The sequence below is a fragment of the Elgaria multicarinata genome, chromosome 3 (assembly GCF_023053635.1).
Source record: "Elgaria multicarinata webbii isolate HBS135686 ecotype San Diego chromosome 3, rElgMul1.1.pri, whole genome shotgun sequence".
NCBI classification, from domain to species: Eukaryota; Metazoa; Chordata; class Lepidosauria; order Squamata; family Anguidae; genus Elgaria; species Elgaria multicarinata.
Window position 1 is genome coordinate 162624956 of NC_086173.1, and position 17327 is coordinate 162642282.

A 17327-nucleotide genomic window follows, 5' to 3' on the forward strand; every position below is an offset into this window, starting at 1 on the left:
TTTTATCCTGGGAGTTTTAATGGGGTGAGGAATTTGACAAGGACATCATAAAAATCCCCATTACTTGCTCACTTTTTCTGGAAATAATCTGGGATGGTCCACCCTGTGCCAAGGACTTGTCTTGCATCATTCCATTTCTTAATCCCCCTGTTTCTCTTTGCTCTTTCAGGTGCAGGCCCTGTTTGCAGAAGAAGCCACTGACATCCCTGAGACACAGCGGGCTCCATCACACACCAGACAGAAACCGCCATCTGGATGGACCATACCGAGGGATGATGGAGGTGCCACCTCGCATGGTGAGTTTTCAGGGGGCATTTTTCACCTGGGTCTTTGGGATCTAATCTTGGTTCCATATGGGCTATAAGGATAGAATCATAGAATAGCAGAGTTGGAAGGGGCCTACAAGGCCATCGAGTCCAACCCCCTGCTCAATGCAGGAATCCACCCTAAAGCATCCCTGACAGATGGTTGTCCAGCTGCCCCTTGAAGGCCTCTAGGGTGGGAGAGCCCACTAAAGATATTAAAGAAGTGGGCCACTGCAGCAAAACATTACAGTGTAGAGTATTTCCATTCAGGGTCTCATTCCCCAAACCCCAGTTTTCTTATTCTTTTTTCCTCCCAAGAGTCAGTCAGCTTTCAGTGTCCCCGGAGTATCCCCATTCCTCAGTGGCTGCTTTGAGATATCCCCCTGCCCCCTCTGCTCCATTTGGTTTTCTTTTTCCTCATCATACCGGATTTTCCTCAGAGGGTGAGGTGGACACACATCTGTCCAAATCTGACCTTCATTAATATCTGGGATGTTACCATTCATACATAGAGTCAGGTCTCTCTCCATTCTTGTGAACAATTCCAAATGACTTCTCAATGTGACCTAGGAAATGACCTAGCCAGACAGTGGCTCAGTTCAGACAACACATTAGTCAACCCAGTGTGAAAACTCCACTCAGCAGTTATCTCTCGGTTGGACTACTGCAACCTTCTTCTCACTGGCCTTCCTTCTTCTCACATCAGTCCGCTGGTCTCTGTCCACCACTCTGCCGCTAAGATCATCTTCTTGGCTCGCCGCTCTGACCATGTCACTCCACTTCTGAAATCTCTTCATTGGCTTCCAATTCACTCTAGAATCCAATATAAACTTCTCCTGTTGACCTACAAAGCTTTTCACTGTCTAGCTCCTTCCTATCTCTCCTCTCTCATCTCACACTATTGCCCCGCTCGTGCTCTCCGCTCCTCTGATGCCATGCTTCTCGCCTGCCCAAGGACCTCCACTTCCCTTACTCGGCTTCGTCCTTTTTCTTCTGCTGCCCCTTACGCCTGGAACGCTCTTCCAGAACACTTGAGAACTACCAACTCAATCACAGCTTTTAAAACTCAGCTAAAAACTTTTCTGTTCCCTATAGCTTTTAAATATTGAGTTTGTTCTGACTCTATACTGTTAGCTTCACCCTACCCAGTGCCTGTTTACACTTCCCTGTGCCTGTTTGCATTCTCTTTCCCTCCTTATTGTTTACTGCAACTTTATTAGATTATAAGCCTATGCGGCAGGGTCTTGCTATTTACTGTGTAATCTGTACAGCACCATGTACATTGATGGTGCTATATAAATAAATAATAATAATAATAATAATAATAATAGGGGGTGCGCCCCACACAACATCTTCTAACTCCACTGTTGTGTGACTGCGGGCTACCGTGGACCTGAGTAAAAACCATGGCGATGTTTGATTGACAGTTCCTCTGCCCTCTCTCCTCCCCCAGTCCTCCCAATGGTATCCCATCAGCCATTGCTGCAAAAAACACAATCCCGGCGACTCTCCTAGAGCGGCACTCACTCCTTTCGCCACTTTTGCCAGGGGACTCTATAGCCAGGAGGGAAAGTCAATTCAACGCAACGAAAAACTCCACGGAGCCCTCCACACAGCACACAATGGTTGTGCAGGAACTCTCCTCTGCACGGCGTGGATATTCAGCATGGAGTGTTTTCCTGCCAGACAACACATTTCTCAACGGTGGTGTAAAAACTGCCCCGTTGAGAAACATGTTGACTGAACTGAGCCGGTGAGAGGGTTGTCTCTGTTTCGTTGTTGTTGTTGTTGTTATTATTATTATTTTTATTTTGCCTTTTCCACAATACTGGGCCTCAAGGCGGCTTTACAAAATTAAAACATATACAGTTAAAACCTATAAATAGAAATATACAAAAGTTAAAAATATAACTAAATGTGCTAAATGTATTAAAACATTTCAAATACAAATAACAATTTTTAAAAAGGCTTAGGCATAGACGGATATCCAGGCTATTTGCCAAAGGCCTGCCAGAGCAAAACAGTTTTTACCTGCCTCCAGAAGCATAGTAAGGAGGGAGCCGGTCTAGCTTCCCTGCGAAGGGAGTTCTAGAGCCCTGGAGCAGCCACCGAGAAGGCCCTCTCCTGCATTTCCACCAGGTGTGCCTGTGATGGTGGTGGGACCGAGAGAAGGGCCTCCCCTGAAGAGCTCAGAGGATGGGCAGGCTCATAAGGGAGAATACGGTCTTTCAGATAAGCCGGACCTGAGCCGTTTAGGGCTTTTTACCTATGTCTCTCTTCCTTTGTCCTTTTCCTCCACCTCCATATATTCCCTCCCATTCTCCCTCCCACCTGGTTATCATCCCCACCCCCCTCCCCAAGGCCATTGAGTCTTGGTTCAGCCATTTTGATGAGTGTGGGCCCCCTCAGGGCCTTTTCCTTCAAATGTTTTGTACGTCTGCAAATCTCAGGGTTTCCCTAAGCCTGTTTACCCTCCCTGTTGTGGGTATATGACGCAGTTGAGACTAGAATCATAGAATAGCAGAGTTGGAAGGGGCCTACAAGGCCATCAAGTCCAACCCCCTGCTCAAGGCAGGAATCCACCCTAAAGCATTCCTGGCAGATGGTTGTCCAGCTGCCTCTTGAAGGTCTCCAGTGTGGGAGAGACCACAACCTCCCTAGGTAACTGATTCCATTGTCGTACTGCTCTAACAGTCAGGAAGCTTTTCCTGATGTCCAACTGGAATCTGGCTTCCTTTAACTTGAGCCTGTTATTCCGTGTCATGCACTCTGGGAGGATCGAGAAGAGATCCTGGCCCTCCTCTGTGGGACAACCTTTTAAGTATTTGAAGAGTGCTATCATGTCTCCCCTCAATCTTCTCTTCTCCAGGCTAAACATGCCCAGTTCCTTCAGTCTCTCTTCATAGGGCTTTGTTTCCAGACCCCTGATCATCCTGGTTGCCCTCCTCTGAACACGCTCCAGCTTGTCTGCGTCCTTCTTGTATTGTGGAGCCCAGAACTGGACGCAATACTCTAGATGAGGCCTAACCAGGGCCGAATAGAGAGGAACCAGTACCTCACGTGATTTGGAATCTATACTTCTATTAATGCAGCCCAAAATAGCATTTGCCTTTCTTGCAGCCATATCACACTGTTGGCTCATATTCAGCTTGCGATCTATAACAATTCCGAGATCCTTCTCGTTTGTAGTATTGCTGAGCCAAGTATCCCCCATCTTACATAAAGTACAGCCAGACCTGGATGGGATATAGAGGACACAGGAGAAATGCCTTTTGTGTCCCTCACAGGAGATGAATTGAGAATGGGAAGACAATGCAGTAGCTCGTCTCTTCATATTGGTGGGCCGGAAACAGCTTCCGTGCGACGGGATCAGGTAAGGGGAATGTTCACTGGGGCAGCCTGGGCGTCTCTTTCCTCTGCATCTCTCCTGGCCTGAAGGGATCTGTCCCTTCTCCCATTCCATCAAAGCCTGGCCACAAAGGAGGCTGTGAAGGCCACGTGTTAAGGCTTATCCCAAGCGATGTGATTTTTGCTCTTGATTATGCCTCACAGATGATAACGTTCGAGGAGGTGGCTGTATGTTTCACCAAGGAGGAGTGGGCCCTACTGGATCAGGACCAAAAAGCTCTGCACAAGAAAGTTATGGAGCAGAATTTGAGGATCTTCGCCTCTGTGGGTAAGTCTTTCCCATTTTCTGGCTTGATACAATCAACGTAAGAACATAAGAAGAGCCCTGCCGGATCAGACCGAGGGTCCATCTAGTCCAACACTCTGTTCACACAGCAGCCAACCAGCTGTCGACCAGAGACCAACAAAGCAGGATACAGTACAACAGCACCCTCCCACCCATGTTCCCCAGCAACTGGTGCATACAGGCTTACTGCCTCAGATACTGGAGGTAGCACTTAGCCATCAGGGCTAGTAGCCACTGATAGCCTTCTCCTCCTCCAGGAATTTATCCAACCCCCTTTTAAAGCCATCCAAATCGGTGGCCATCACAACATCACAATCTAATGCACTGTGGAAGAGTTTCTCATTCAGTTCCCTGTTATAATCTTTTGTGGGGTGGGGGGGAAGTCTGCGCAGTGCTATTCTGTTATTTATTTTTTACATTTCCATTCCATCCACTAGCCAAAGCTCTATGGACCGTGTCCAAAAGATTTAAACCTTTAAAATACAACCTAAAGCATAATATAAGAACCATTGATATGCAAAACAATCAGCCACAGAAGTCCCAGGACCAGCTAAAACCTTGCCATAAGCTGTCAAGCACCTTGGAGTAGAGGAAAGTCTTAACCTGGTGCCAAAAGGATCACAGTGTTTGCGCCAGAGGAGAGCATTCCTTAATTGGACCCACCACGAAAAAGGCTCTTTTTCCCTTGTGAACGTCCTCTGAACCTCCCTCAGGGGAGTGCGTCAGATCATGATCATAGTGTGCCGGTAGGTCAGGTACTTTGGGTATATTAATCCAGATTTACAAAACCTAACATTTGAAGTTGCCACAGTCCATTGATGCCACCAGTGTCTGCTCAGATGGGGAGCACCTTCCATACCCGAGACGTCCAGGCCTTCTGCTGAGATCCTTTAACTAAGATCAAACATGGCCTCTTGAAGGTTGTCACACAGAGGGCCAGGATCTCTTCTCGATCATCCCAGAGTGCAGGACACGGAATAACGGGCTCAAGTGACAGGAAGCCAGATTCCGGCTGGACATCAGGAAAAACGTCCTGACTGTTAGAGCAGTACGACAATGGAATCAGTTACCTAGGGAGGTTGTGGGCTCTCCCACACTAGAGTCTTTCAAGAGGCAGCTGGACAACCATCTGTCAGGGATGCTTTAGGGTGGATTCCTGCATTGGGCAGGGGGTTGGACTCGATGGCCTTGTAGGCCCCTTCCAACTCTACTATTCTATGATTCTATGAAGACCTAAAACGCAAGTGCTGCCACTGTGGTCTATTGCTTCCTTGTTCATTTTTCCCATAGAGTTATGTCTGATCACACTTCCAAGAAGATCACAGCAGTGGACGTGGGGTTATTCCAATTAAATACTAGAAGAAGCTGCATTGGGCATTATATGTAGAAAAGCTGAGTATAGATTTCGCAAATCATCTAAGCCCTGCAAGATAGCATTGGCTTAGAGATATTGGGGATATTTATACAACATGCTAACTCACTCTCAGTTTTTGAGTGGGGGTTGTTTGTTTCTTGAACCGTCGGTTAGCCTGTTGTCTTAATCCAGGAGTTTTTCTACAGGGTGGCTTGTTATCCACCCTGAACAACCCAGCAACAAACCATGGGTCCTCAAGCTGCCTTGTTCAGGGAAAATACGCCACACTGCATGGTTAAGAAGCCATGGACTAAAATCGGCGCCTTGACATTTCCTTCTTTCTGTGGTTTTTCTTTCTCTGCTTTTTCATATCTTTTATTATGCAACCACTAGATGGTGCTGCAGTATAGCGGAACTGTGCATTTACATGAGGCTTTTATGGTGTGATTTGGAAAAAAATACCACTTTCCTCAATAGGAAAAAAAACAACCACAACAATAATTGCAAAGAAAGGGACAGACTATTGAGGATGTTTATGTCATGTGAAGGACCTGCGAACTACTGTGACTGAGTAATCACAAGTGCAAAATAAAGGCCTCATGTAGAAATGCCCCCTAATGAAATAGTGGCTCCTACAGGGCAGTTAACTAACAGTGTTCATTTTTTTTAATTTTTGGCTGTGTTTTTCTCTGCTTCTACCAATTGTCTCTCTTCTTTCCAGAATGTGATGGGCAGGAGACTGAAAATGGAAAACCTGACACGGTGCAGTTGGAAAAAGCCAGAAGTAAACCATTTCAATGCTTGGAATGTGGAAAGAGCTTCAGGTGGAACTCAAGCCTAATATTGCACCAAAGAACACACACAAAGGAGAAACCGTTTCAGTGCTTCGAGTGTGGAAAATGTTTTGGTCACAGCTCACACCTTAAGGATCACCAAAGAATTCACACAGGAGAGAAACCATTTCAATGTTTGGAGTGTGGAAAGAGCTTCAGTGAAAAAAGAAGCCTCTTGTATCATCAGAGAACCCACACAGGGGAAAAGCCATTTAAATGCTTGGAGTGTGGGAAAAAATTCACCCAGCGATCAAACCTTTTGTCACATGAAAGAACCCACACTGGAGAGAAACCGTTTCAATGCTTAGAGTGTGGAAAGAGCTTCAGATGGAATTCATGCCTTATATTGCACCAAAGAACACATACAGGAGAGAAACCATTTCAGTGCTTTGAATGTGGAAAATGTTTTGGTCAGAGCTCCCACCTTATAGAACACAAAAGAAGCCATACAGGAGAGAAACCATTTCAATGCTTGGAGTGTGGAAAGAGCTTCAAAAAAAAAAGAAGCCTCTTGTGCCATCAAAGAACCCACACAGGAGAGAAACCATTTCAATGTTTGGAGTGCGGAAAGTGCTTCAGTAGAAACTCTAGTCTTGCATCCCATCAAAGGATTCACACAGGGGTGAAACCATTTAAATGCCTGGAGTGTGGAAAGAGCTTCACTCAGAAGATACAGCTCACTTCTCATCAAGCAACTCACACAGAGGAGAAACCATTTACATGCCTAGAGTGTGGAAAGAGCTTCAGTAGAAACTCTGGCCTCGTGTACCATCAAAGAATCCACACAGGGGACAAACCATTTAAATGCCTGGAGTGTGAGAAGAGCTTCAGGTGTAACTCAAGCCTTATATTACACCGAAGAATTCACACAGGGGAGAAACCCTTCACATGCTTAGAGTGTGGGAAAAGCTTCAGTATAAAGAGACGTCTCATGTGCCATCAAAGAATTCACGCAGAGGAGAAGCCATTTAAATGTTTGCAGTGTGGAAAGAGCTTTGCTGAAAACACAGCCCTCATACACCATCAAAGCATGCACACACGGGAGAAACAATTTAAATGCCTGGAGTGCGGAAAGAGCTTCAGTTGGAACTCGACCCTTTTATTACACCGAAGAACTCACACAGGGGAGAAACCATTTACATGCTTAGAGTGTGGAAAGAGCTTCAGTACAAAGAGACGCTTCATGTACCATCAAAATATCCACACAGGGGAGAAACCGTTTAAATGCTTGGAGTGTGGAAAGGGCTTCAGTTGGAACTCAACTCTAATTTTACACCAAAGAACTCACACAGGGGAGAAACCGTTTCAATGCTTGGAGTGTGGAAAGTATTTCCGTCGGAGCTCACACCTTATGGAACATGAAAGAATCCATACAGGAGAGAAGCCCTTTAAATGCCTTGAGTGTGGAAAGAGCTTCAGTGCAAAAAGGAACATCTTCTATCATCAAAGAATCCACACAGGGGAAAAGCCATTTCAATGCTTGGAGTGCGGAAAGAGCTTCAGTAGAAACTCTAGCCTTGTGTATCATCAAAGGGTCCACACAGGGGAGAAGCCATTTCAATGCTTGGAGTGTGGGAAAACATTCGCTCATAGCTCAAACCTTATATCACACAAAAAAACCCACGCAGCAGAGAAACGATTTACATGCTTAGAATGTGGAAAGAATTTCAGCTTAAAGAGACACTTCAAGTACCATCAAATAATGCACGCAGAGGAGAAGGAATTTAAAAATTTGGGTGTGGAAAAAGTTATAGTAGGAGATTCAACTTTAGTCCTCATCAAAGAAGAGGGGGAATAATTTTAATTTTTGGCATTTTTAAAAAGCTCCCATTCAGTAAATTCCTTTATTGTACATCAAAGAATTCATAGAATCATAGAATAGCAGAGTTGGAAGGGGCCTACAAGGTCATCGAGTCCAACCCTCTGTTCAATGCAGGAATCCACCCTAAAGCATCCCTGACAGATGCTTGTCCAGCTGCCTCTTGAATGCCTCTAGTGTGGGAGAGCCCACAACCTCCCTAGGTAACTGATTCCATTGTTGTACTGCTCTAACAGTCAGGAAATTTTCCTGATGTCCAGCTGGAATCTGGCTTCCTTTAACTTGAGCCCGTTATTCCATGTCCTGCACTCTGGGAGAATCGAGAAGAGATTCTGGCCCTCCTCTGTGTGACAACCTTTTAAGTATTTGAAGAGTGCTATCATGTCTCCCCTCAATCTCCTCTTCTCCAGGCTAAACATGCCCAGTTCTTTCAGTCTCTCTTCATAGGGCTTCGTTTCCAGACCCCTGATCATCCTGGTTGCCCTCCTCTGAACACGCTCCAGCTTGTCTGCATCCTTCTTGAATTGTGGAGCCCAGAACTGGACACAATACTCTAGATGAGGCCTAACCAGGGCCGAATAGAGAGGAACCAGTACCTCACATGATTTGGAATCTATACTTCTATTAATGCAGCCCCAAATAGCATTTGCCTTTCTTGCAGCCATATCGCACTGTTGGCTCATATTCAGCTTGGAATCTACAACAATTCCAAGATCCTTCTCGTTTGTAGTATTCCCATCTTGTAACTGTGCATTTGGTTTCTATTTCCTAAATGTAGAATTTGGCATTTATCCCAGCACTCCAGCCTATCAAGATCACTTTGAAGTTTGTTTCTGTCTTCCAGGGTATTAGCTATCCCACCCAATTTGGTGTCATCTGCAAATTTGATCAGCGTTCCCTGCACCTCCTCGTCCAAATCATTAATAAAAATGTTGAAGAGCACTGGGCCCAGGACTGAGCCCTGCGGTACCCCACTCGTTGCTTCTCCCCAGTTTGAGAAGGTTCCATTGATAAGTACTCTTTGAGTCTGATTCTGTAGCCAACTGTGAATCCACCTAATAGTTATTCCATCTAGCCCACTTTTAGCTAGTTTGTTAATCAGAATGTCATGTGGTACTTTGTCAAAAGCTTTGCTGAAGTCAAGATATATGACGTCCACAGCATTCCCACGGTCCACAAGGGAGGTTACCTTATCAAAAAATGAGATCAAATTAGTCTGACAGGATTTGTTCCTGACAAATCCATGTTGTCTTCTAGTAATCACAGCATTGATTTCAAGGTGTTTACAGATTGACTTCTTTATAATCTGCTCCAGAATTTTCCCAGGGATGGATGTCAGACTGACTGGTCTGTAGTTCCCAGTTCCTCCTTTTTGCCCTTTTTGAAGATAGGGACAACGTTAGCCCTCCTCCAGTCGTCCAGCACCTCACCCGTCTTTCATGATTTTGCAAAGATAATAGACAAAGGTTCTGAGAGTTCTTCCGCTAGCTCCTTCATTACTCTAGGATGCAGTTCATCGGGCCCTGGAGATTTGAACTCATTCAAGGAAATTAGGTGTTCTTTGACCATTTGTTTATCAATCTCAAACTGTAATCCTGCCCCCTCAACTTTTGCTTCACTTTTTCCAGGGGGGTCATAGACCCGCTTTTGGGAGAAGACTGAGGCAAAGTAAGAATTGAGCACTTCAGCCTTTTCTTTGTCATCTGTTATCAATTTGCCATCATTAAGCAGTTGAACCACCATTTCTTTCCTCTGTCTTTTACTACTCACATATCTGAATAAAGCCTTTTTATTCACATAAGGGAGAAACCATATCAGTGGAAGGTGCTTCAGGTAGAATGGGGACCATAGTAGATATCAGAAAATTAATTTAATTCATTCATTAATAAATTCCTTTAGCTTAGAAAATGACCTTGATTTGCTTTGGAATTTGTTTATTTTAAAAAATGTTTCACATTGAATAAGAACTGATTTAGGAAGAACAATAATCCTCTTTGCCGTTATCTATCAGGTTTCATTCTTTTGGGGTAGGGGAGGTGTGGACACATAATTGTCCAATGTTGGGTACATTAAAATCTTCGATTTCTCCATTCTTTTCTGTGGAGAGCTCTCCTGTCCACCCCTGGGAAGTTTTAGAACTAGCTTCTCATTTCGAAAGCAACTTATCACTTATCCAGACAATGGGTGGAGGTGTTCTTTATGTATCTCTATGTGCCTGTTTTCCCTTCTCTGGTCACTTTTCAATCCCCGCCCCCTCCAACTCATTCAATGGTCCATGTCATTATTATGGTGCTATTTGGGGATTCCTTCACCACCTAAGGGTTTTCTTTTTTTTCTAGAGATGTTATTGTACTTGTGTGTATCTTTGGGCTACTCCAAGTCTTCTCCTTGGCGGTGGACTTTTGGTTATATATGGATGAGCATGGGAAGACTCGAATCGATAGTCACATTGACAACAGGTAATGGTTTCAAGTAAACTGAGATGGAAACAGATGGTTAGATCCATTTCATTGGGATTCAGCCCTGGTTTGGGCATGGAAACAGCCTTGGTCGCACTCTCTACATCGGGGGAGAGACAGGGGGAGTGTGACCATGTTGGCTCTCCTTGATCTCTCAGTAGCTTTTGATACCATTGACCACGGTATCTTTCTGGGACAATTGTCTGAGTGGGGAGTACAGACATGCAGTGGTTCCTCTACCTGGATGGCCAGCTCCAGAAAGTCCTGTTTGGAGGATATTACTCAGCCCTGCGGATTCTCCAGCACAGGGTTTCTCAGGGGTAGGTTTTTGTCCACCATGCTAAGTAACATCTACATAAAACCATTGAGTGGGGGTCACCCGGAGCAGTTTTAAAATCTCTTCACTGGCTGCCAATTAGTTTCCGGGCAAAGTACAAAGTGTTGGTTATCACCTTTAAAGCCCTACATGGTTTGGGCCCAGGCTACCTGCGGGATCACCTTCTCCCATACAATCCGCCCCGCACACTCAGGTCCTCTGGGAAGAATCTACTTCAATCAGTAAAGAATAGGCTGACAACCATTACCCAGAGGACCTTCTCTTCTGCTGCTCCCAGACTGTGGAATGGCCTACCGGAGGAGACTCGTCAACTTGACAATCTTTTAGCATTCAAGAAAGCTATTAAGATTGATCTCTTCTGGCAGGCCTATCCAGTGGAATTTTAGGATGTTTTAGAATGTTTTTAGGATGTTTTTAACAATGCATATTATGTTTTAATTCAGTTTTATGTATTTTATGTTTACTGTTGTTCCTTGCCTCGATCAGAATGGAGAGGCGGGTAACAAATAAATGTATTATTTATTATTATTTGGAGTGCACTGCCATCAGTAGGCTGATGACCTGCAGCTCTACTTCGTTTCATCTTCAGGTGAGGCGATGGATGTGCTAAATGGGTGTCTGGTGGCAACAATGGACTGGATGAGGGCTGATAAAACTGAAGCTCATTCCAGAAAAGGCTGAGATGGTGTTAGCGGGTGGTACATCTGACCAGATGGAGGGTGTTTTTCCTGTTCTGGGATTGCATTCCCCCCCTGAAGGAGCAGCTTCATAGCTTAGGGGGTTCTCCTGGAACCATCTCTGACACTTGAGGCTCAGGGGTCCTCAGTGACATGGAGTGCCTTCAACCAGCTTCAGCTGGTGGGCCAGCTACATGCCCTATCTGGACAGGAATAACCTGGCTTCAGTAGTCTATGCTCTGGTAACCTCCAAGATAGATTACTGCAATTCTCTGCACATGGGGCTGCCCTTGAAGTCTGATCAGAAGCTGGAGCTTGCACAAAATGCAGCAGCCGGAGTGATAACAAGGACCAGAAGGTCTGAGCATATAATGCCAATTCTGGCCCAGTTTCATTGGCTGCCTGTATGTTTCCAAGCCCAATTTCAAGTGCAGGTTTTAACCTATAAAGCCTTACATGGCTTGTGACTGCAATACTTCAGGGGGCACCTCTCCTGACATCAACCTACCTGGACACTACAATCAACATCTGAGGCTCAAAGTGGCATAAATGGTGCCCCCCCAATTATGGAAAAGTCTCACCACTGAGGTCTGCCTGGCACCAACACTCATTTTTCCAGTGCCAGGTTAAGACTCTCCTCCCCTCCCAGGGATTGGATGGCATATGTGACAGGGCATTTGTGTCCGTTGTTTCTAATGAGTCCAGTGTCACATTGTAATAGTTTTAGCAGTTTTAATTGTTTAAAATTTTGTATGTTAGAGATTTTTATGTTACATATTTATTAGCTTGTATTGTGTGTACTTTTTGTGTACTACCCAGAGAGCTTCAGCTGTTGGGTGGTATAGAAATAAAATAAATGGCATACAAATAAAAAAAAATGGCAATATGAGTAATAAAAAAACCTCTCAAATCCAGGTAGCCTTGTGGGACATGGATTATTCAGATCGGTTCCAATCTTAGATCCAAGTTCAGGCCTAGTTTGAAAACAGAAAAACTTTCAGGGGTCTGGAAACGAAGCCCTATGAAGAGAGACTTTAACAACTGGGCATGTTTAGCCTGGAAAAGAGAAGATTGAGGGGAGACATGAATGCACTCTTCAAATACTTGAAAGGTTGTCACACAGAGGAGGGCCAGGATCTCTTCTTGATCCTCCCAGAGGATAACAGGTTCAAGTGACAGGAAGCCAGATTCTGGCTGGACATCAGGAAAAACTTCCTCACTGTTAGAGCAGTATGACAAGGTGGAGCGTGTTCAGAGAAGGGCAACCAGGATGATCAAGGGTCTGGAAACAAAGCCCTATGAAGAGAGACTGAAAGAACTGGGCATGTTTAGCTTGGAAAAAAGAAGATTGAGGGGGGAGATATGAGAGCAGTCTTCAAATATGTAAAAGGTTGTCACACAGAAGAGGGCCAGGATCTCTTCTCGATCCTCCCAGAGTGCAGGACATGGGATAATGGGCTGCAGTTAGAGGAAGCAAGATTCTGGCTGGACATCAGGAAAAACATCCTGACTGTTAGAGCAGTACGACAATGGAATCAGTTACCTAGGGAGGTTGTGGGCTATCCCACACTAGAGGCCTCCAAGAGGCAGCTGGACAACCGCCTGTCAGGTATGCTTTAGGGTAGATTCCTGCATTGAGTGGAGGGGTTGGACTCGATGGCCTTATAGGCCCCTTCCAACTCTACTATTCCATCATTCTAAAAGGCCAGGTAGGCAGCTCAAGCGCGGTCTCCTTACAGATTCTCTAGCTAGGGTGAATTTGGTGGAATTGCGGTGGCTATGATCCTATATAGAAGCTGCCTTATACTGAATCAGACCATTGGTCCATCTAGCTCAATATGGTTGACACTGACTGGCAGCAGTTCCCCAAGGTTTCAGGTGGGTGTTTTTCCTACCCTACCTGGAGATGCCTGGGATCAAACCTGGGACGTTAATGCAAAGCAGATGCCCTACCATTGAGCAACAACCCCTATTTGGCTGATCAATCTCAGAAAGTGGCTCTTGAGAGCATCTGCTTTGCCACGTGGCCTTTGGCTCGCAGAATACTACAAAGCTCTGTATTACACACACAACTTTATATCCCAAGACGAACAGTATGTCATCACAAAGAATCTCGACAGCAGGGCCTTCTCTGTAGTGGCACCCACCTGCTGGAAAACCCTCCCTTTTGCGGTTCAGGTGGCGGAAAATGTAACCTCCTTCAAATGCCTCCTGAAAACCTATATTTTTAGACAAGCTTTCCCTGGACTATAACTTATTTTAGTTTGATATCACGTTTTTAAAGTTTGAAATCTTGACTTTGGTATATTAGGGTTTTAACTGTAAACTGCCCAGAAAGCTTTGGCTGTTGGGAAGTATAAATGTGAAATAAATAAATCTATGTGAGAGCCGAGCAACCTGCACAGGAAGTCTTCCTTCCCAAACAATGGGAGGCCATTTTATGAACCTCTGTCCTTGTGCATTCTGTCCAGATCCATAATACCCATAAAAACGTCAGTTCTTAGATTCACTCCAGCAATCATTACAACAAGCTGGCAAAAAGCCAGACTTCCATCTGGTTGTCGTATCAACAGTGAATCCTACTCTAGCCTGACCACACAGGCGTTTTCTTGAGCCAATGGGAGGACCACTCTTGGCTAGTTGAACACAGCACACCACGTTGCTTCTGCTGCCTGCCCGGGTCAGCAAGAAAACAAGCGTATCAAATTCCAACCATGTACACCTGCCTGTATATACTCCCCCCCCCCAATTAACCTATATGCACAAAATAACATACATCCACAGGCACTCCTTTTAAGTCTTATAAATTGCATTTTGGCAGTTTCATCAGGTAGTAAGCTCCTGCTTTGACATTTTTCGGTATATTTTTTGGCTATTGGGTGGTATGAAAATGCAATCAATAAATAATGTTCCATAAGCGTATTGGTTATAAATGAATTATAATAAATGAATCACTTTGGTTCTTTAGTGATCTTGATTTTTTATTATTATGTATGTTCTTTTTTGTTGTTGACTTTTTTTCTTTAATTGCCTTAAAATTTCGAGAAAGTAAAGAAAACAGGTGCGTGTATCTGGGTGGTGGTAGAGTGTTGGACTGGGAGTCGGGAGATCCAGGTTCTAGTATCCACTCAGCCCTGGAAACCCACTAGGTGACTTTGGGCTAGTCGCAGACTTTCAGCCCAACCTACCTCACAGGGTTGTTGTTGTGAGGATAACATGGAGAGGAGGATTATGTACGCCACCTTGAATTCCTTGGAGGAAAAAATAAGGCGAGATATAAATGAAATAAATAAATAATAAAATTGGGTGGGTGTGAATCGTCAGAGTTCATGGACCACGTTCATTTTGGTAGGTCTAGTTGTTTTCCTTTGCCCTCTATTTTATTTTTCCCCCAGGTTATACAATGGGGTTTTAATAGGACGCTGAATCACACACACACACACACACACACGCACACTAAATCGCGTGTCATGAATTATGTGCAAATAGTGTAAATTTCAGTGTTGAAATGAGGGAAAGTTACAACAGTGTTGTCTGCCAGATGTTTAATCAAGACGATAGAGAAACTCCCTGAGTGAAAATGTCAATCCAGTGTGCAGCCGTTGTAAAGAAGACAAACACCATGTTATTAGAAAAGGGATTGAGACTAAAAGTGCCAGTGTCATACTGCCTTTATACAAATCTGTGGTGAACACACAGAATACTGTGAACAGTGCTGGACAATACACCTAAAAAAAAAAGATATTGTAGAGCTGGAAAAAGCGCAGAAAAGGAAGTGCAACTCAAATGATCAAGGGGCTGGAGCATCTCCCCTATGAGGGAAAGTTACAACAGCTGGGATTGTTCAGCTTGGAAAAAAGGGTGAGTAAAGGGAGACAGGATAGAGGGGTCCAAAATTATGCACGGTGTGGAGAATGTGAACAGGGAGACGTTTTTCTCCCTCTCCCATAATACTAGAACCCAACGGGGTCATCGTATGAATGGTGGGAGATTCAGGACAGATCAAAGGAAGGATGGTCACCCTAATACTCACCCAAGGGTCTCTATGTCCCTTCCTCGGCTCCGTCCATTCTCCGTTGCTGCTCCCTATTCCTGGAATTCTCTTCCAGAGTATTTGCAGATGGTTGCTTCAATTACTGCTTTTAAGTCCCATTTCTCCCCTTCCCCCACCCCAAGTTTCTGAAACCTTCGTTTAGATTTTATTAATTGCTGGGCAATGATGATGATTTTTTTTCCAGTACTTTTTCCTGCCCGTTTGCTGCATTCTCTTCCTTTTTGGTTTTATTTTGTATTAGAAAGGAAGCCTTTGTGGCAGGGATTTGTTGTTCTGTTGTTTTGTTCTGTACAGTGCCATGTGCATTGATGATGCAAAATAATAATAATAATAATAATAATAATAATAATAATAATAATAATAATAATAATAATAATAATATCTCCCGTATATTTGTATAAAGGCAATATGATACTGGCAGTTTTATTCTCAATTCCTTTTCATATAATGCCTAACATGAAGTTTGCCTTCTTTACAGTGGCCGCACGCTGGGTGGACATTTTCATCGAGCCGTCCGCCACAACCCCAAGATCTCTTTTTTGTTCGGTCACCACAAGCTCAGATCCCATCAGCCTATACTTGAAGTTGGGATTTTTGCCCCAACATGCGTCACTTTGCACTTGATAAGATCGAAACACATCTGCCATTTGGATGCCCACTCTCCCAGTTTGGAGAGATCCCTTTGGAGCTCTTCACAATCCCTTTTTGTTTTAACCCACCTTAAATAATTTCGTATCATTGGCAAACATGGCCACTTCACTGCCCACTCCTGATTCCAGATCCTTTATGAACAAGTTGAAAAGAATTGTTCCCAATACCAATCCCTTAGGTCCTTGGGCAACTTAGTGTGCAATCCTATACATCTTTAGACAGAAAAAAGTCCTACAACTTCCAGGATTCCATAGCCAGACAATGCACCTTTAGTTTACTGTTAGTGTCACCAGTTTGCCTTCTGAATGAATGAATGAATAAAACTTTATTGAATAAGTCTTCCGACCATTTCAAAAGATCACGTCATCTTTAAAAACATACAGGCATTAATTAAAATTTACAATTTAAAACAATATACAGTTTCTATACGATATATTATTTAAGACTAATAGTTAATAAAACCACTTGTGTTGTGAGATTTATTAAAATCTACTTATTAAGCCATTTTTCTAATTCTTTTTTCCTTATGCTGGCTGCTTTGAGAGTCACAAAATAATTAGAACCATGTAGGAGGAAATTAGAATAATTAGAAGCCTTCTGGGAAATGGGTGTGTTGTGACGGGCCATGCCCATCATGGCAGCCATTTTGTGAATGGAATGAATCCCTCTTCTCCCATGGCAGCCATTTTGAGAAAGGACCCAAGACACTCACTCAAAATTCTAAATGCTTATTTATTTATTTATTTCATTTCATTTCATTTCATTTCTATACCGCCCAATAGCTGAAGCTCTCTGGGCGGTTCACAGAAATTAAAACCATGAAAAGCATAATAAAACAACCAACAATTTAAAAACACAAATACAAAATACAATATAAAAAGCACGACCAGGATAAAACCACACAGCAAAAATTGATATAGGTTTAAATATGGGATTAAAACAGCAGAGTTTAAATTTAGGTTAAATTAGGTGTTAAAATACTGAGAAAATAAAAAGGTCTTCAGCTGGCGACGAAAGGAAAACAATGTAGGCGCCAAACAATGTAGGGTCCCCTTGACCCAAAAGGTTTGGGAACCCCTGCCTCAGGACAACTTCGAGATACATAATTTTCTATTCTGATTGTGCTAAGAAGCGGGAGAATTGT

At 43.9% G+C, this 17327-nt stretch overlaps 2 protein-coding genes across 2 annotated transcripts in view; both read left to right on the top strand.

Moving 5' to 3' along the window:
- Nucleotides 1-17327, top strand: part of LOC134396293 (zinc finger protein 420-like) — a 162263-nt gene that overhangs the window by 516 nt on the left and 144420 nt on the right. The window lies entirely within an intron of this gene.
- On the top strand, nt 20-8023 carry LOC134396974 (zinc finger protein 883-like). Its single transcript, XM_063123589.1, has 4 exons — nt 20-24; nt 170-296; nt 3858-3981; nt 6075-8023. The coding sequence occupies exons 1-4, from the start codon at nt 20-22 to the stop codon at nt 7982-7984; spliced, it is 2166 nt and encodes a 721-aa protein (XP_062979659.1). The 3' UTR covers nt 7985-8023.